Raw genomic sequence first — 22,290 nt, forward strand, 5'->3', positions numbered from 1 at the left:
TAATTGTTGGAATCAATGAACATTGAGAGGGGGGTGAATCAGTGTTTCGGTATTTATAAATTTGTTAATCTGATTCTTAATCAACTGGATGGACAAATAAAAAATTGAAATGCAGAAACACAAAGCAAACAAGCACATAATCATAACACTGATGTTTTTACATGGAAACCCGGAAAGGGAAAAACCACAGTGGAATTTGAACCTACAATATTATTATACTATGGCCAGTAGTAAAACAATATTACATGAGTTGAAATGTACATGCATTCAAGCACACTACCTAGAGCTCACTGCTCAATTACAAAAGGGTTACAACCCGGAGGAAGGATCACTACCTTACAAGCTAATAGAAAATGATTACAATGAGTAATGAACTAAATAAAAATCATCCAACCATGCCAAATAACAACTCCAATTATGCACAAAGTGATCCGTTGCACTGTTCTGATAACCTACTTTATTTTTCCTTATTACAGATTATCGGATCAACAAAACTCAAGGTGTGCATGTGAAACTGCACTTAGTCGCTCCCAAAATCATGTCACACACCATTGTGTAAATGTATTAACCAATTTGATCTTATATATCCACACTAGCAAATTTGATCTCTCACAAGTCGGCTTAACAAAATATCAAAAGATGAAACGTGTAGCTTCAAGTCGGCCCATATCTTTACAAAACAATATTCTGGATCCAAAATATATGATCACATGCTTCCCATAAGTCAATTCAATTACCTTGAACTTACCAACAACCACCAAAATCACCTCAAGAAATCTGGTCCACACGATACATCACCAATAATGAAGATTCTTGTTTTAATGCCCTACTAGATATTGGACCTTCTAACATGTTGAAGAATCAACAACAGAGGATAATATTGCATAATAATCTATTTCTCATACTCAATCAGCTTAACTCCAAAAACACATCACTAGAAATGAGAATTGTTCACCAAAACTATACATAGAGTATCACTGACATACTTATACCAAAATTTAATCAAAACATCCTTAGGACATCCAGATAACCAAAATTCCATACCAGATAAGATCAATAGACCGAGTTTCCATAAATGACAACTCCTAAGCAATATCATGCATCAGACATCACCAATCTTCACCGGAGCATCACCGAAATAGTGTCTTATGCCAACACTAATCTTGTTAGCAGGTTTGGCAATGACAAAAATATTCTAAATCCAAGGGGAATGATCAATAGAGTGAATAAAGCCAACTTATAGTAGTTTTTCTATTTTAGCCTTAACTATCAAGGCTATCTTAAGGTTCATTTTCCTAATCTTTTACTTCATGGGTTTAGCATAAGGTATTGACACAATGTTATGAGTCACAATCTTAGGATCAATGTTAGGGATATTTGAATAAATCCAACCAAATATTTCAGGGAATTCACTTAATAAAGAAGAATATTCATCTTGTTCATCATCGTTTAAACACTTCCCAATCTTTGTGATTTTCTCCTCATTGTAAAGATCCATTTTGACATCAATGGTATCACTCACAGGAAGATTACTTTGTTGACGAGCATCCATTAATTGAGAAAAGTCATGAATCATCTTGTCATTTTCATTCCCCAATTCAGCGTGTTTCCTGAAGTATGCCTCAACATTTAAACAATAAGGAAATCCATGATTATGGTGATAACGAGGAAGATTATCATAGACTCCCGAGAACTTAGCCAAGGAATCATTTGTAGAAAATATGTCAAGGGAAGGTGACGAGTCGGAATCAATTAATTGAGGATAGATTAAAGAAAGAGAATTTGAAGAAAAGATGACACTAACATTAAGAGATGGTCTCTTAGAGGCTTTGGTGGGCTTAGAGGGATTATATCCAAGTCCTAAAGATGCCTCATGAGCATGATTATTTAAAGGAACTTTTATTCCTTGTACATTTACAAAACAACCATTGTCATTATATCCACCCTTAGCTAAGATTGAAAACCAGGACCATAAAGAGTAGTCATTTTTGTAAGGGAAGACGAGGCCTCATATGCCTCAATGTCATAAGTAGATGAAGTTGAAGAATTTTTTGATTTTAAAACAACCACAAAGTTGTTTAGACAAAGTGGGTTTATTTTTAGGTTCAACCATATCATCCTCTTTTTTAGTCTTAGACTATATTGAGGGGACTTTATATTCTTTAATAAAACATGTAAAATCTAGAGACCCCCAATCATCATCTAAGAGTACCTCTTCCCAGATGAAGAAGTATCTTCAAGAGGAGATGGTGATTCATATAGAAAGGTAGAAGAAGTGGGAGTACTTGGAGAATATTTGGAATCAGATGAGGTTTGCAAACAAGCTTGTAAAGTGTTATCAGCTTGCAAAGTTTACATCTTGTTGTTATAGATGAATTTGACTTGATGATGAAGAGTAGAAGGAACAAATTGCATACTATGAATCCAAGGTCATCCTAACAAAAGATTACAATTAAGGCTATCAAACATGACTTGAATAGGCGTAGGTAAAATAACAGGTTATACCTTAATAGGCAAGGTTATAGTACCTAAAGAAGCTCTAGCAACATTGTCAAAACCACAAATAGAAAGAGATTCAGGTTTCATAAGAGAAGTATCTACATTAATCTTATGAAATAAATGTTGTCAATTTGGAGGAATTTATTATGTGTTGCATTGATGTTTTTCATTGATGTCAACACTAGCTTGTTTAGTTGTCTATCGGGTTCCGGTAGAGTGGTTGGACTTTGATGTTGATCTAGAGATCATCTCCGATATTCTCCGGTATGTCCAGATTGGTGGAATTGGTTTTGTTAGGTTATTCATGTCATTTATATGCGCATCACATTCAGTTGGTTTGGGATTTGGTGATCTGAAAGCTATCATATGTTCTATTAAGCCTTTTGGTAACTGGTAAGGGTTCTACCGACAGAGCTTTATTGAAGATCTTTCGATGGATTCAATAAGTGGTGTTGGTGCAGCTTTTAGAAGGTTTTCAGGATGCTAATGGTTATCGTGTTCATGTTCCAATTGATCGATGGTGTTGCATTTGGTTTATGGCGACCTATTTTAAGTCTAGTCTTAATGCTATTCTGTTAGGTTATGGACCGGTTTATGTAATATGTTGGTGGATGCTCCCGATGCATTACCAGTTGGATTTATTGTTTGGTTAATGTTGTTTCGGTCTTAGGCCGACTTGTGTTATCATTGGTTTGCAGGTTTATGTAATGGATTTATTGTATTATTTTTTAGGTGGCCAACCTAATTGTTTAGGTACTAGGTTGGTATAAATATAATGTAAGATCTCTTTGTAGATCATAGGATAATGGAAAAGAATGGTTATGCAATTATCCATGTGCGAATAAAGTAATCATATGCAGAGGATTTGGTTGATCTTAGGTGATCGAATTGAGTTTGTGTAAGAGGTTTAAGACCTCCGACATTGAGCTTAAATCAGAGCTGTACTCAGGCATAGGAGATGCTATTCTAGCAGTTCAATCTTTATTTTGGATTGTAGTTCGAATTTTTTTGTAGTCAATGAGGCTCCTTTTGTGATGAGCAGTGCGCTCTAGGGTGTTGGCCTTCCTACATGTGCATGCCCCTTATTGTAATATTTATTCATCTGATCAATGTATAGATATTGTGGGTCTCCAATCCCACCATGGTTTTTCCTCATTGAGGTTTTCCACGTATAAATTTGTGGTGCTATGGTGTTCATCTATGTGGTTTCATTATTAATTATTGTTATCTGCTTTTATATCTACTAGTTGCTAAGCTATTGTATTAATAAGGTTAAAATTCATCAATCCGATAGAACACTGATTCTCTCAGTGTTCTTGGATCCCAACAATAAATCAATGCTACAAACATTAAGGTCAGATCCATTATACACAAGGGTTCATCTTATAACATTACCATTAACAAGGACACCAATCATAAGAGAATCATATTGATTTTGATTTTCCTTAGAAGGTAACTCATCTTGTGAGAACACAATTTGATATTTAGGTCTTTTCATAGAGCCAATCAAAGAAGCCATATTAGTAGGTGTCACTATGGGTGGGATATCTAAGTTCTTTAAAGCATCTTGTAACATTCCATGATGTGTGGATGAAGTTTGAATTAGATCCCAAAGGAATATCTTGGCACGAGTAGCTTTAGTTTATTCAATAAGATCATACTCTTTACCAAGATGTTGTGACAAATGCGGTGTTGGTGGAAGAATGGGTTGAGAAGAAGGAAGAGAAGAAGAGATCACTGGAGGAGGATTAGATTTCCTATTGTTCCTTGCATTATAGGTATGGGTAGCTGAATTATAACTCTCTCAGGTGATTTGTTTAGTATAATCATAAGGACTCTTGGTGGGATAACCTCTTTTCACAACAATAATTGGTTTGTTAGGAGTGAAAAAGGAATCATTACTAAAACCACCTTGAACCACAAAGAAAGGCTTGTTGAGAGGTTGAGAAATTTGAGGAGAACTAGTACCTTGAACCACTAAAAATATTTATTGGGTGTTTGAAAATTAGGTTCATAGATAGTCACATTTATCATATTAATCAATCTCTTAGATGTTTTAAGGTTGTTTGAAGAAGCTTTACTAGAAATGAAATCATCAAGAGAATCATCTAGCATAGCATAGTCATGACTACTAAATGGTTGGTTATTGGATTGGATGGGAGGTATCATCATAAAGAGGGTTGTCATATATCACCATGTTACTAGATTTAGAGGATGACTTGATAGGAATGAATTCATGAGAAGAGTCATTCAACTTATCTATATCATCACTACAAAATGGCATAGTAACTATGTTTATGAGTTTTTGGCAAAATGTTTATTTAGAAGGCTTAGGATAAAGGAACTCATCAAGAGCATCATCAAGTTCTTCTTTACTAAAAGTGTAATCATCATAAGAAAAAGAATTATCATACGTATGAAAATCTTGCAAATAAAAACCTGACATGTTTGAAAATTAACTTTTGAAATAAAAAGTGAATATAAAACTTAAACACATACAATGCATAAAACAATATTTTTGAATTTTTTAATGTTTTTGACATGAAAGAAACATGCAAAAATAAGATCTAAACAAAAAATGCAATGTAAGAAGGTTTGTTTCATCAAAATGTTTAAGGTGAAAATGGAATCAGGTAGTATTAGGACCTAACTCCACTTTCACTCAAACATTATAATATGAAAGCACCTAGAGGAGTGATCCTTTTTAACTAACTCTTGGGAAAGAGAGTTAAGAGGTACTTCTAGGGTTTGTATTCCTTTATCGATATGAAAGAGAATATGTAAGATATAGGGGAATGTAAAAATATGTTGAGAATGCAAGAAAAATTGAATAAAATAGCAAGAACAATAAGCTGATTGATAACAAAACTAACAATAAGCATAGATCTAAGAATGGAATTCTGTTGTGCATCTGTGATAAAGAAAAATGAGTTTTAATTGATAGGAATAGGGTGGTGTATGCCCCAGTCTGAGAAACTGTGATGAACTATAAACTATAGGTCCAATCCCTTAGACTGTCTAAGCATTGTCCTATAAGTCCGAAGTAGAACAAGTTGGACTAGGGCGTGGGGTGTCCTGGTCCTAGAGGACAAGGGTGTGGGGAGCCCTGGTCCCTAAAAACTAGGTCCAAATTCTGATAGAAGGTTTGTACCTGTTTGCTGAGATCTTTCAGAAATTGTCTTTTCCGACGAAAACCTTTAATATACTTGCAATTTGAAAAATGGTGGTGTTTTGGCTATATAAGGGTTTGCCTTAGTAAACCCCCTTGTTGGTGATTTCCACCTCCATAAATAGCCGATAGTAACTAAAAATATGTATTCTCTTGAATCTTATGTGTTTATAAGATTGCTATGAGCTAAATGCAAACTAGAGTTTTACCTTGTGTATTTGAGCAAACCCTAAATGCTTGTAATGAGAATGCATTAAATCACAATTGTAATGCAAATATAAAGCAATAATGAAAATATGAGAACTAATGTGATCTAAATTTGAAGCTCAATATAGAGACATGAAAACAACACGAAATCATACTAAATCCTAAGGAAGAGGTACAAACCAATCAGTAGTCGGTGATTCCCTTATTATTCTTCAATATCTCCTAAAGATTTCATAATTGATGAAGACTTGATTAATGGATGAATTTGCAGATCTGAGACTTCACACAAAGCAATACTTTCATTTCACAAGAATCTCCTTCCAAATTGCTAGATTGGGGATTCTCAAATGAGGGAAATAATTGCCATATATATGAAACCCTAAGTTTGAATTTGATAAAAGGATAGCTTAGAATTGATGAAATTTGACACCAAGAAAGATTTTAATAGGGTAACACACCTTAATGTTCTCTCAAAATTTTGGGAAAAAAGTTTGGGACCAAGTAGTATACTACCTGGTCCTATCAACTTTTTTTTCGATTTTCTAGGGATGGGAGATAGCGTGATTCTAATGCTAAATCTAGCTCGGTGGCTCAAACCAAGATATGTAGATGTGCAAAATATACCTTGAAGATTGAAATTAGGGTAAGATTAGGATTAAATTAGGATTAAATAAAAGGGGCACACTTAGGATCAAGGGCCCAATTTTATGATATGTAAATTAATGAGAGAGGACTTAGGTTTGATTAAATTAATAATTAAATGCCTAAAGAAGTCTTATAATGCAAAATGCAATGAGACACACTAAGGCGGGTGCTAACCTAAGTGTGGAATTGGAAAATCTAATTAAGGGTGTACAATTTATGATGCTACACATTTTCTTATTTTTATATACAAAGATATTCATCAAAACTCTCAACTAAACTAGCCCAAAGAAGAGTACATAAAATTACATAACTTAGCCATCTAGACCAATAATATCCAATGTGGTCCACTCTAGGAGAAAGAGGGGATAAAAACATAGAACCACACATCCTTCTAAGTTGAATCTAATGAACCACATACCCTAACACATCTTCCAAAGACAATTCCAAATGAAATGTGTAGATAAACAATAAAGCTCAATAATCAGTCGGCCCCAAAACATCTTCCAATGTAAATTACTCTAAAGTAGATATTCACACACCATGGTGAGACCCAAAACAATATTCCAACTTAACCTCCAATGCATAGCTGGACCAGAAAGCATGAGCCATACAAGATAAATCATCTAGGAACACTAAGACCCATCACACCTAACCAAACCAAGCACAAACCGACATAACTCATGTGCGAAATGAAAGCAACACCAGATATTAGAACCGAAACATTGCATGAAGTAAATAAGAATTTCCTCCAAATTGCAATACTTGATTTCACATATCTGGAAGCCGCCAAGCAAATTTCAAACCAGTCTAATAGTCACTCTCATTGTCAGAAGACAACAACAACTAGTCTCATCATTTGAGCAACTAGAGGACCTACAAATTTGATATTGCATTGTTCACATAACATTAACATTATATCCAAGTTTGCACACCATACTTTTCACAATCTGAATCTTTCACTAGGGCATTAAGTACATGTTCCTACATATTGAAACTTATGCTACACTGAATTCTCAGAAATGTCCTTATGTAACCATGCCATCTCTACCCGAGAATGACAATATTTAAACACTCAATACTAAGTCAAATATAACATTGATCATTAGTCACCAACTTATTGTAGCATTAATGATAGCACAACCTTAACTAAGATACCAATCAAACTCAATACTAATAACAAGTAGGATATATTGATATCATACATCTTCTGATCATATTCCACAACAAACTTTAACTAAGGCACCAATCAAACTCAATAGCAACATCAACATCATACATCTCTGATCATCTTCCATAACAAAATTCAAGTGAGGCATCGATAAAACTCAACAACAACACCAATATCTGGCATTCTTAATCAATAGTACAAAATAAATAAACCTTCATATACTTGTATGACATAATAATAGCTCACCTGCCACCAAATTTAGTTTGCACATCACAAGATTGTATCCAAAACATACCATATCTGGATCAACAAGTTTGACGTCAAAGACAAGACAATAGACTAGACCACATCCAAACCAATGAGACATCAAAGACAAGATAAAAGACTAGAGCACATCTAGACCACTAACAAGTTTGGCATCAATGACAACATAACTCAGACTTCCAACAAATACATACTTGTCCTCTTTCTCATGTGGTTTTTTTTTAATTTTCTCAAAAGGGTTTATCCATGCAAATCATATGTTCATATAGTTTTTTGATTTCATTTAATCACATAATTATATTTTGGCAATCCTTGATAAACAATTATATTTAAAATCTGCATACACTTGTAAGGCATTTTACCATAACCATTTCACTTTGTTTCTCAACAAGCACCTAGTTTTTATTTTATTATATCTCTATTTGATTTGATTAATAGGTGTTTGTATTGGATAATCTTCAACATATAACTAAGAACCCTTTACAAAATATTAGACCTTTATGATTTATTAGGACTAGAGTGGCCTACTTTAGACTATATAGACACCAATGCACAAGGAAATGGCCAAGCTACTCCCTTGGAAGTCACTTTACCTAGTAGCCTTATTCTCTACTAAAAAACCTCTAGATTTCGACATGCAACTTCCTCTCTTCATTTTGATCTATTTTTAGGATTGCCATTGCCCAATCCAAGTGCATCTTGATTCACTTTTTCTTTGTTTCCCACTTGCTTATTCTTATTTCCAAGAGTGCGTGTCTTCATTTCTTGTCTTGTCTAGTCTCTAGTTAAAAGTTTGTACCAACTATTGTTGATTAGGTAATCAATGTTAAAAAGGTTTTATTTACACTACTTTACTTGCATATTTACATTATATTGCCTATCAACATTCATAAAAAAAAAGATATCTTTTAGGTTCTTTTAGCATACACCTTCACAAGTTACCTTTAACCACCTCTCAACAATTGTTTATTTGAGAGAGATGTTATGCACCTACAAATAAACCTCAAGTAGGGGTATCTAGCCCTACCCTTCTCATTTATACAAGTATGCTTTCTTGTTATATTCTCTTTAATTTATTTATGCATGCTACTTACTTTATTACCATATTGCCCTACATTTATCCCATATCTTAGTTGTTATTTGGCTCATTTTCTTACTTTTATCTCATGGATTAGACATTCCTCACTTTGGTTTCCTTTTAATCTATCTTCAAATGCATTGTACAACCTAATGTCCTATAAATATTGTCATTATTTTGTATCCACTAAGAGAGGCCTTCACCTTTTATTCATTTAGATGTCACCATTTTCTTTATATTATTTTTAATTTCTTGATTCATGCTACTTACTTTATTACTATATTGCCCTATATTTATCCCATAGCTTAGTTGTTATTTTGCTCTTTTCTTACATTTATCTCACGGGTTAAACATTCTTCACTTTAGTTTCCTTTTAACCTGTCTTCAAATACATTGTACAACCTAATGTCCTATATAGATTGTCATTATTGCATATCCACCAAGTGGGACATTCCACCTTTTCTTCATTTAGATGTCACTAATTTTAGAGACCTTGATCAAAACATATACATTAATTTATGAACATGATAATGAATTTCTCCCTTCCTTTGGTTGGGTCATTTTCACCCCTTTTAGATAATTTTTTTTTCTGAGTGAAATTTTTTCACTTATGTCATATCATTTCCCCAAGAAAAATATCTTCCTCCTTTCCTAACATAGTTTCCTTTTGGTACCTTTTCATCCCTTTGATTTTCCTCTTTGAACTGTTCTCTGACTATATTGACACCTTTATAAGTTCAATATTTTACCCAAAGATAATAAATTCCTCATCTCTATTGAAGAAGATTCCAATTTCATCATGCCATATTTAAAATTAGAAGATAATATAAATTTTGTTTTCATTGATCCCACTTTTCCAACCATAACACAAATTTTATGAAAATACACATGATGTGCCAATACAAATCAGGGGCCACTTTCCTCAAATGAATACCTTAACAATTTACCAAATTTTACATTTACAAATAAAAAAAAACTTTCTATAAAAAAACCTTAATTAAATTCCCTTCTCATACCTTACAAATTACATAAGGTGTCCTCTTCATCATTTACCGAATACAAACTCCCCAAACTCATACAAAAGAAACCCTAACCATAAACATAAACGTTACCTCTTCCATCAAGCCTTCAAGCTCACCACGATTTGATTCATTCTAGGTTGGGACTGAGATTAATAGTGATTTTTCCTTCCTTGCTTCGCAAGGAGATAATTTTTTTTTTTTACCACCTTAATAAAAATGAATTTCTTGTATCCCCACCTCAAAGGTAAAGAACCCAAAATTCTTTTCATTTTACAATTGAAAAATACGAAGCTATCAATTAGACTCCCCAAAAATAGGGCCCCTATTTAAAAAGGAATTTAATATCGTGATAATAATAATTGTTAAAGTAAAGCATGATTCTTGATGATAATGATTTATCTCCTCGAAGAATTTTGCACATGGTCAAGCATGATCCTTCACAGTACCGATGTAATCCCTTAATGACCACATTCTTTGAATATTGCAAAACTTAGTCTCTAAATTACATCAGGAAGCACATTCATTGATTGGGCAAAATTTTTAGACTCTAAATCGCACCACTGAATTTATAACTTATATCGATAATCCAATCTTGTTGGCATCCAACTCCCTGATAGCAGAGATGAGTAGCAAAACATTTGAAAGCTTCTCTAAATTGGATGAAAAAGGAAGCCTTATAGATTACATTAACAGCACACCCACTTTAGCACAAAAGGCAGGATACAGCAATCCCGAAGAGCTTAATGTCAAAGAAGTGGGTGATGGCAATCTCAATTTTGTTTATATTATCACTGGACCTAAAGGATCCTTTGTTTTGAAACAGGTATTTACATTTCATCCGGTCTTTAGTCCATTCAATTATTGTTATTTGTTGTCAGATTGAAGAATCAGAAATTAATACTCTGGTTGAAAGTTTATTTATGTTTTGAATTCATTTACTTGGTTTTAGGATTAACTCTCTTAGTGATAAGAGAATTTATCTGTGTTTTCCTTTACCTTACGTGGTTTTGGGATTCATTCTGTGAGTGATTAGAGCTCAGTATGCAAATTGAAATGTGGGCGTTACTCGATTTATTTTTATTTTTTTCGTTTATCCTCTTATTGAAAATACATAAATGAAAACACTTTTTTACATGGATATCTATGCGCTGCTTTCATTTACAGTGTCTTTTCAGATCCATTCTGCTCTGTTTTATTTTTTATTAGGATAGAGCATGCCGAAGTGTGTACGTGGGTGTGGGCAACGATTTAGTCATTGTTTAGTAGGTGAAATCTTATAGCAGCTAATCAGGCAAAGTTTTGGGTATTTGTTTTCTGAAACTGAACCCTCGTTTAAAAACTCCTTTCTAGAAGTCATATTAAACACTCTGCTTTCAGTATCACAGATGATTTTTACAGAGAAAGCATTACAGGTCATCTGATCTTATCTTTTAGGCATTAGATTTCAAGGATTCTATTCTAGGGCTAATATCTTAAATTAAGAGAATCAAACAAACTTTGGTAAATAGTTTACAATTATAGCTCCTTTGAGCAGTTGATTGCAAAGATAACTAATACTCATCACACCTGACACAAAACTCAAAAAAGAGGCTGTCACAAAAATTATCCCATCCACCTCAACCAATTAAAACCAAACCACCCAAATAGTACATCAAATAACCAGATATAATAAAGGTCAAATAGGGAAAAAACCGTGATAACAGACCATAACATATAAGAGTATCATGCATCACATAATGTCTACAACAATCAAATACTGCCACACTTTTTATCATATTGCCAATGAAAGACTTAACATCCTTATCCAAAGAATTGGCAATATTCCAATAGACAACACTGAAACAACCATTAACACTAGATCTTTTCACCATATTATAAGTTCTTTTTAGCTGTACAAAGATATCAAATGTATTATGAATAAGATCCCATTTTTACAGTCTATCACTATCAAGGATTATTCAAATTGAGAAGGAATGAGCAATGTATTATTGAGAGGAGGTAGTAATATATACATTATATTTTATAATGGTTGGTAAATAACCAACCAGGCCAGTGATACCCTAAGAACTAACTATAACCATCTATTATGGTGTTTATTTGTGTTAATAATATTTGCATATTACAATTTTTAATTATTATTACAATGGTGTTGTGATTTAATATTATATAATTATAATATTCCAACAATCCCCCCCTTATTATATCATATGTCCAAGAGAACAAATCAAGAAAGTTCAAAAAGTGTCAAACTTCATTGTTGCAAGAGATTTGGTAAATTTGCTCGAGTGTAACAATACTAGAGAAAAGTAGATGTGTTCGCAGATCTAGTGGCATTGATTCTCAATGTGTTTTGTGCACTCATGAAAAGTAGGATTTTGATTAAGCTTCAAAATGCTTTGATTGTTGTAAAAAAAAGTTGTAGGACATGTCTTGGTGATGGAAACAACCTTGTCGATCAAACCAAGACAGGAACAGAACTGGTTCTTAGACAAGAAACACTTCCTTTAAAGAGATTCAACACAGAAATATCAACATATACAAGTGATTCAGACATTGCTTAATCTACCATTACGTTCAGAAATGCACCCTCATGAGTATTAGCATCACGACAACAGAACAACAGTTTGAGTCCAACTACAACCAATGTTCAGGACTATTAAACGTTGACAATGTCACAGTTACAAAAACATGTTAATTCCATAGTCTTTACACAGAAACTCGACCTACACAGAAGTCGACTTATCTTATGTTGCAGACACAAGACTACATTCAGATTTCTACTGCCTGAACATCCACAAGGTGATCCTTCAATTCCATCAGTCGAGCGCTGCCAGATTTCCCTTGGTCGGGTTCTATCCTTTGACCCCTTCTTTTTCCTTTTGCAGCCAACCCCCGATTCATTGGCCAAGCGCTTCAAATAGGCAGAAGGTGGTTGGTAAATGACCACCCCCGTGGCCTTGGCAACCGACTGCCACCATGGGCAGTTGAAACTGTTTCTTACTGCTCGGTCGTAGTTTCTAGTCACTTCAGGTCTTCCTGTCTCAGTGTGACAGGAACAGAAACAAACACAACTGAACCCAAAACTGAAAGAAAAATAAAACACAGAGAAAGAAAACAAGAACGCAAGGGGGTGCCCCTGCATCAAACTCCCCAGGTGGAGAAAGAATCATGAGCTCCTGCTCATGAAATCTGCAACAGTATGAGCCAGTTTAATGATTTCTGGTTCAGTGAGCCAAGAAGCATCCTCCACTGGTCGATGCTGCCACTTAACTAGATATCTATAGTATTCCTTGCCCCGGGTCTTCTTCAACATTGCTTCTCAAGAATGCTTTCTATTTCTGATGAGGTAGAAGTAGTTCCTCGCTGTTTCAGACTGACCGGTATCTCTGTGTCTGATTCAGCTTCCTGCCCATCTCCTCTGTATGGATAGAGGTCTGCCACATTAAAAATAGGCGAGTGCCCAAATCTGAGGGCAGAGCTATTTCATAAGCATTGGCAGAGAATTTTCTGATGACTTTACAAGGTCCCACTTTCTTCATCTGAAGCTTGTTGTAAACTCCAACAGGAAACCTCTCCTTTCTAAGATGAGCCAAGACAAGGTCACCCACCTAATAGTGAAGTTCCCTTCGCTTCTTATCAGAATTTTGTTTGTAATGAAGATTGTGCTCTTCAATATTCATCTTTACTTCCTCATGGAGATCATGGATGACTGTAGCAAAGTCTTCTCCATCGGCACTTCATTTTTCCATATTACCAAGATCCCTCAATTCAAACACACCCCGTGGATGCATACCATATACAATATAAATAGGACTGAAGCATGTGCTTCCTTCGATTGGGAGAATCATTAAATGCAAACTCAGCTTGAGCCAAGGCTAGATCCCAATTGCTTGGTGTCTCCCCAACAATGCATCTCAACATATTACCAAGGCTTCAATTAACAACCTCTGTTTGACCATCCGTTTGTGGATGATATGCAGAACTAAAACTCAAATTTGTGCCTGTAATGTCCCTACTTTGAAATATAATTTAATAATAAATAATAATAAAATTAAAATACAAAAGAATAAATATAAAAATAAAAATAAAAATAAAAATATAAAAGAATATAATGAAATATAATTAAAATTTTATTAAAGTTAATGAAAGGTCAAAAGGCATGAAATGATAAGTTGTGACTCCCTCAAACGTGAGATATAAAAGGGAGAAGAGAAACTCATTTGAGGGGGGAAGAATTTGAGAAATGAGAAGTGCAGATCTTATTTAAAGAAGAAGTGCAGATCTGATTGTGGAATGTTGTGCCCCTTTCAAAGGGCAGAAAGAATGAAGAGTTGCACTCTTTCAAAGGGTGCTAATGGTGAAAGGGTGTGTCTCTTGCCAAAGGACATACATTAAGAGGTGTGACCCCTCCCTCACATTGAGAGATATAAAGGGAAGGAATCAAAAGCATCTAGTGACATCACCATGGATCGGATCAAATGAGAACTGTTATTAAGTTACAGGCAGTAACATCCTTGTTCTTGGTGGTATGCATGGGGATGTGTTTAATAAGTATGCTTAATATATGAAACCCGATAATGTTCTTATGCAGAATTTAGTAGTAGTAGTAATATTAATATAGACTGCAATATGTATGACAGTCATACTTAATTTCACTTATATATTCATAATACATAAGAATTTAGTATACTTATAGTCTAAATCATGTTATTACTGTCAGTATTTAAGAAGATGAGAATGAGATGTTCCAAACAGGGGCAGTCTAAATCCAAGCAATTGGTTAAGTCCCAAGATAGGGTGGGGATCAGCGACCCATAAGCCTTGAGGGTATAGACCCAAGATAGGTAAGGGCTTGGATCTGTAAATTTTGAGGGAACCTATTGTATTTGGTCTCTAAGCGCTTTAGTAACATACATAAACCCTTCTTCCATAAAACTGAACTAGTAGCAGGGTATGATATCTATATTGAGAACTATAAATAATGAAATTAATCATCTAATGAGGAAAATAAATAAGAACTTGTTAATAACTAATTGAAGAATATCAATCAATTTAAGTGATATTGAAATAGATCAAGTAGGGTACATTATAGTGCCTAGCTTCTTCCAGAGTGTCCTCCAGAAATGCCCCACAAACTTTGAATCACGATCTGGGACAATACTCTGTGGAATGCCATGCATCTCACCACCTCTTTGAAAAACAAATTCGCAATATTGGTAGCATCACTAGTTTTCTTGCAGGGTATAAAATGAACCATCTTTGAAAATCTATCCACAACAACAAAAATCGAATCATTGCCCCTTTGAGTTCGAGGCAAACCCAAAACAAAATCCATACTCACTGAGTCCCAAGGCCTAGATGGAACCGGTAGTGGTTGATACAATCCAACATTTTGTCTATTTCCCTTTGCATATTGACAAATTCTACACCTTTCTACATATTTCTTGACATCCGCTTGCATCTTAAGCCAGTAATAATGAGTACTCAATTGCAAAGAAGTCTTGTCTTGTCCAAAATGACCAACGAGGCTGCCACAATGCTTTTCCTGCAACAAATTGTCTCTCATGGATCCTCTAGGTATGCACAACTTGTTCCCCTTGAACAAGAAACCTTCCTAAATCATATAGTCCACCCATGGCTCTTGATTCTTGCAAATAGGATCACCACAAGCTGCGAATGCTTCCTTAAAATCCGCATCATCTGCATACAACCCCTTCAAACTTTCAAAACCCACATTGTTAGTTTACATTTCACAAAGCAACAAACTCTTTCGACTTAGAGCATCAGCAACTTTATTCATTTGCCCACTTTTATGTTTCAAAACAAAGTTAAAACTTTGGAGATATTCAACCCACTTAGCATGTCTTTGATTCAACTTGTGTTGGCTGTTAATAAATTGTAGAGCATGATTATCTGTATACACAATGAATTCTTTTGGAAGCAAATAATGTCTCCATTTCTTTAAGGACTGAACCAAAGCATAAAATTTCAAATCATAAGACGAACACTTCCTTTTAGCCTCATTTAGTTTCTCACTAAAGTATGTTACAGGTTTACCTTCTTGACTTAGGACTGCCCCAATAGTTAATCCACTTGCATCACACTCCACTTGAAACACTTTGTCAAAATCAGGCAAAGCAAGAATGGGTTGCTCACTTACCCTTTGTTCAAGAAATTTAAAAATTTCTTCAGCCTTCCTAGTCCATTGAAAATGCCTCTTATTCCCCTTAATAGTCTCAAAGAGGAGCAACAACATGATTGATATTTCTTATGAATTTTTTTGTAAAAACTTGCTAACCCATGAAAACTCCTTACCTCCATTACACTTTTTGGTGTGGGCCAATCAAGTCTGGCTTGAACTTTTTCCTTATCCATCTTTAGTCCATTCTTGGACACCACAAAGCCCAAGTAAATCAGTTCGGTCTGCAAAAAGACACACTTCTTGAGATTTATCTGCAACTTCTCCTCATGTAGCCTCCTCAATACTTGCCTCAAATGCTCTAAATGCTCTTCTTTACACCTGCTAAACACCAGAATATCATCCAAATATACAATCATGAACTTACCAAGGAATGGTTTCAACACCTCATTCATTATTCTCATAAAAGTGCTGGGTGCATTGGACAATCCAAAAGGCATAACCAGCCATTCATACAAACCATCACTAGTCTTAAAGGCTGTCTTCCATTCATCCCCCAGTCTGATTCTTATTTGGTGGTAGCCACTTTTCAAGTCTATCTTAGAAAAATACTTAGCACCATTTAAGCAATCCATTAAATCTTCTATTCTAGGAATGGGAAACCTATATCTTATAGTAATCTTATTTATGGCCCTTGAACCAATGCACATACGCTAGTTCCTCCTTTCTTTGGTACAAGCACCGTAGGAACAACACAAGGACTTAGGCTTTTCCTTATCAAACCCTTCTTCAAGAGATCCTCCTCTTGCTTCCTTATCTCTTCATTTTCCATAGGTGTCAACCTATAGGCTACCTTGTTTGGTAGGCTAGCTCTTGGGATCAAATCCATATGTTGGCTAATGCTTCTCATAGGTGGCAACTCACTAGGCAAATCAGCTGCAACAATTCCCAAATGCTCATTCAAAATACCTTGCACTTCAGGAGGTAAATCATCAAGTTTCCTGGTAGTAAACACTTGTCTAGGTTTAAGAACCAAAGCAAATCCTACTCCTTCATTCTTCATTTCATGGATGAATTCCTTAGCACTTACCAACATTACCTTGCTGCCGCTACTATTGTTGTTGCCTGCTTCTTGCTCCTTCATTGGCATCAAAGTATGTTTCACTCCATCTTTCTCAATTGTGTAGGTGTTCTCCCTTCCATTGTGCATTGCCTTCTTGTCAAATTGCTGCAGTCTTCCAAGCAATACATGGCACACATCCATAGGCATTATATCACATAACACATTATCTTTATAACTTCCAATCTGAAAATCAACATAAGCTTGCTCATTTACTAACAATTGATGTCCTTTTTGTAACCATGATACTGTTGTCATTTTATGACACCCTTGGTCCACCAGTGAGAACCTATCAGAGATATGTTCCATGGACCAACGCTGCCCAGTTGATCAAAGAGAAAAGCGGTGAAATCATGGTTTGAAGTGTTGCCTTGTCGAAAGTTCCTTGGCCCTCTCTTTCTCTTCTCCGAAACTCCGGAACCCCGAGGTTCCAAGTTTCTTTGCCTTAGCCTCTTTCTTTCCTGCTCTAGAACTCCGGAACTCCAGGTTTCCGAAGTTCCCTTCCTTCCCTTAGCTTTTCTTCTATTCTTCTCCCCCAGAACTCTGGAACCCCCAGGTTCCCAAGTTCCTTAACCTTCAACCCCGGAATTCCGGAACCCCCAGGTTCCCAAGTTCCTTGTCCAACTACGGTGACTCCGGTCTCCGAAGTTCCCCAACTACAGTGACCCCGGTCCCCGAAGTTCCCCAACTACGGTGACTCTGGTCTCCGAAGTTACCCCGGAACTCCGAAACCCCCAGGTTCCGAAGTTCCTTGTCCAACTACGGTGACCCTGGACCCCGAAGTTCCCCAACTACGGTGACCTCGGACCCCGAAGTTCCCCAACTACGGTGACTCCGGTCCTCAAAGTTTTCCAAACTTGCTTCTGGCTTGCAACACTTCCCGATGGCGTGATCGACACTCAAGGCTTTAAATGCTCCGACAATTTTGGTGATTTATGCACTTTTTTTTGTGGAGCCACAAGGGTGCATTTAATGTTTTTGGCAGGATTTCCATCAAGGGAGGTACGGGGCCATGCTGGGTGACTTATGTCATGACTGACTTTGGAAGGTCAGTCAATCTATCTTCCTCAGCATTGCCTTTGGAGGTATGGCTAGGTTGCTTGTATGTACAAGTTAGGTGCATGCACTTCCCTGCACTTCCAAACTGATATGCAGGGGTCATGATCACCATTGTAACCCATTTTTCTATATAAGGTTGTTAAGCCTCATTGTAGAGGGTTCTCTCCCTGTTGCCTTGAGCTTTCTTATGCTCTTCTCTTCTCTTGAAGACTTGTAATTTTTGCATTTTCTGCAACTGTAAGATTGGCTTTTCGCCTTATAGTTAATTAAAAAACACTATTCTTGCCTTCTTTCAACCTATGTATGTTGTTTATGCTTTCTTACCTTCATCATAGGTACATGTTGTGGCTCTTTCTCTTCATATATGCCGTGTTAACTGGTTTTCTGAGTGTGACTGTGGGAATCCTTCTCCCCTCTTGGCATTCAGTGGATTCTAACCTTCATCTATGCATTGGGGTTACTCATACAACTGAAAGTTGTGCATCTTCAGGGTGTTTCAGTTAATTACTTGTGTCATTTCGGTAGGGAGAGAAACAATCTCTTCTTGGTGCATCACCTCCTTTCATTTTAAGCAATTCTCTCTTCCTTTCCTCTGCAAGTTGTTAGGATAGGCCTAGGAGTTAGTTTTTAAGTGTTGAGTTGGTTCAACACCTGCACCTGGATTGAGAAGGAAGCCGACCTTCTCCGGAGATTCAACCCCCTTGTACAAGGTCCCACACTTCGGGGTTGTTTCAATGTTTCACAAGGTTGCTGAGTTGATAGCTCAGCAAGGGTGCAAGCTTTTGTGATAACAGTTTTTGGCACGCCCAATGGGACTTATTCAATTCACATGCTAAGGATTTAGTGCTATTCTTAGTGTTTTGGCCTTTAGAGGCAGTCATCTCTCAAGCACTTGGCGACTCTGCTCAAGGACCAGTTCGTGCTCACACAAAGTTCATAACTCTGGGACCCCGGAACCCCCAGGTTCCCAAGTCATCGTAACTCTGCTTACTCCGGAACCCCGAAACCCCCAGGTTTCGAAGTCAGTAAAGCCATGTTACCCCGGAACCCCCAGGTTCCGAGGTGCTAGGCCCGGAAGCCCGGAACTCCCAGGGTCCCGGAACTCCCAGGTTCCGAACTCCCGAACTTCCAACTTCAGGACGTCCAAGCTCCCGAGGTGCTGGAGTGGTCATACTTCGCAACTCTGGACCTTCGAACTTCTGAGGTCGGTTGCGGATTTCATGCCCAGAATTCATACAAGGGTGTCTTCTAGGGGCAGTTTTCAATTCCTAGAGCTTCCATCTGCAGGATCTAGAAGGAGGAGAGGTAGACCTTCATTATCACCAGTCAGGGGTGACGAGGTTGTAAACACTCCATCTCCCAAGTCTCGTTCTACTCCTCCATTTACAAGACCTTTTCTATCAAGGGCTCCCACCACTCATATCAATAGACCATTGTTTCACATGGCAAGAAATCAAGACTTTGTTACCTTCAATGGGGGGAGTCCCCTTATTTTGACTCAATGGAATGACATACCAGTGGCTGCGTTGAAGAGTATACCATACTTCACTGGTGAAATAGCTACTACACCCATTGAGCACATTCAAGACATTGCAAACATCTGCTCCGTCCATAACATCACTCAGGATGATGTTGCTGTCAGACTCTTGGCCACATTCTTGAAAGGCAAAGCCTTGCAGTGATAAAGAGGGTTGCCCTCTAGCTCCATTCACAATTGGGACGAATTGGGGGAGAAATTGTGCAACCATTTTGAAGACAAAAGTGATCACCTATCACTTGTGGAGCAGTTAACTACGATCAAGAGGGCACCCCACGAGTTCATGGGAGACTTCAACTTCAGATTTCATAAGACATGGAATAGGATTCCTGCTCTAGTGAAGCCATCCCCAAATCATGCCTTCTTGTATTATCTTAGAGCTTTTAACAACGATATAGCTGTCATGGTACAATCGATGGGTGGAGCCTCTCTACCGGGTGCATATGACATAGCCATAAGAGCAGAAAATTGTTTGATCCATGCTGGGAAGATAGCTCCAAGGCCTCCAATGCCTCTCTTCCTAGAAGCTCCTACTCAACAACCAACCTTGGCTCCTATTCCCATGGCACCTGCAAGTCAACCATCCACGCCATCTACGTCCTCTAATGAGCTCCATGAGGTCAAGGCTCTATTACAAAACTTTGGCAATGAATTGGTGGCACTAAAAAGACAACAAACTCAGTATAATAGACCTTACCAAACACAAGGTCAAAATTATCAACAAAACATGCCACCCTTTCAAGGGAAAAACCAATGGAGCAATGCCAGGCCTTTGAATAGTGTGAACCCCACTAACGCAAGCAACTCAAAGGCAATAGTTCCAATGCAAAATAACCTTGCCCAAGAGCAAGATTGGTGTCAACCATGTAATCAGCCACACAACCAAGGTGTATGCCAAAGTGGAGGGTTTGCCCAAACCTTAGTGGTGCAAGATGAGCCGACCACTTTTGGCCAGCAATATGACCCTAATCAGCCTAGTGTTGGTCCCCAGGTTCACTTACAAGGGGATTCTACCTTTGTCAATTGGCAGGAGGCAGAATTCTGTGGTTTGAACCAAACAAATGGTGAGTCCATGTTGCAGTATGCGAGGTCAAAGAAGAGAGCCATGGAGGCTTCCTCACCTTCAACATCAGTCCAAGCTCCAACACCCAATGTAGCTGTCCATGATACAAGCCAAAGTACCATGCAAGGGAATAGAAGGTAGGAAGAGGTCCAGGTCGTTCAAAGAGAAAAAGTAGACCTTGTAGCCTCAAAGGGGCCTCTAAAGTCAGTTGGTGTTCCTTTCAACATAGTTGATCAAATGAAGAAGGCCAACCTCAACGTCACAATGTGGGAGGCCCTTTCAATCCCATCTCAAAGGGATTTGCTTAAGGAGGCACTGAAGGACGTCGATCAGTCAAGTGGTGAGGCAGTAGTCAAGGGAAAGGTAATATCCACCAGTTTGGTGCAACCCAAGGAGGAAGATTCAAGCAAGATCAGCAAGCCTCCCCCTTTCTATCTCTCCTTAATCATAGGAGATAACTTGGTTCACAACTGCATGATAGATTCAGGAGCTAGTAGCTCAGTCATGCCTAAGAAGGTAGCTGATCTTCTTGGCATAGAATACGAACCTGTGACCAAAGGGGTGGTCCAATTAGATGGCACTTCTATAAAGACAGCAGGGGTGATTAAAAAATTGAAGTTAACCTTGCATGCATGCCCTGGTTGCACTGTCTTGCAAGACGTATCGATCATCGACCTCCCTGCCTTCTTTGCCATCTGCCTGTCTAGAGACTTCACAGCCAAGATAGGTGGGTACCTATCTTCTGATTGGTCCCATATGCTATTTCGAACAAGGTATGGTACCAAGGTCACCATAAGGGCAGAACCCATTGCCCAAAACCACATTGAGCCCTACACCCTTAGCCCTATAAACATGAATTGCACTTTGCATGAAGAGGGGGAAGAGTGTGCTGTCCGTGAGCCTGCTACTCTCTTGCAAGAGGTTCCTGATTGCTTGCTGGACAAATGGGCCAATGCTTTTCAGTTTGATCCATTAGCTGAGACTGAAGAGATTGGGCTTGGCACCTATTGTATCCATGAAGAGGATACTCCTATCTCTAACCTCATCAAGACGCAAGGAGATTCAGAGGGGTTATGGAACATGTTTTTTGATGGTTCAAGAAACAAGAATGGTGCAGGTGTCGGGGTAATGCTTGTTTCTCCTGAGCAGGAGAAATATTTCTTCTTTTTTAGGCTTCAATTTGGTTGCACTAACAATGTCGTCGAGTATGAAGCCTTGATCCAAGGTCTACAACTTGCACAAAGCAGAAAGATCAGATCTCTGCAAGTATTTGGAGATAGTGAGTTGGTTGTTAAGCACATCCGAGCCCAAAGCGTAGCA

The 22,290-nt window shown here is 37.3% G+C and overlaps 1 protein-coding gene across 1 annotated transcript in view; it reads left to right on the top strand.

Moving 5' to 3' along the window:
• Window positions 1-10,411: 10,411 nt before the first annotated feature.
• Window positions 10,412-22,290, top strand: part of LOC131064424 (methylthioribose kinase) — a 52,834-nt gene continuing 40,955 nt past the window's right edge. Inside the window, exon 1 of the mRNA XM_057998562.2 lies at window positions 10,412-10,875. Within this exon, the coding sequence (XP_057854545.2) occupies window positions 10,675-10,875 (201 nt within the window). The 5' untranslated portion in view covers window positions 10,412-10,674. The remainder of the gene's footprint in view (window positions 10,876-22,290) is intronic.

This window comes from Cryptomeria japonica, chromosome 5 (assembly GCF_030272615.1).
Source record: "Cryptomeria japonica chromosome 5, Sugi_1.0, whole genome shotgun sequence".
NCBI classification, from domain to species: Eukaryota; Viridiplantae; Streptophyta; class Pinopsida; order Cupressales; family Cupressaceae; genus Cryptomeria; species Cryptomeria japonica.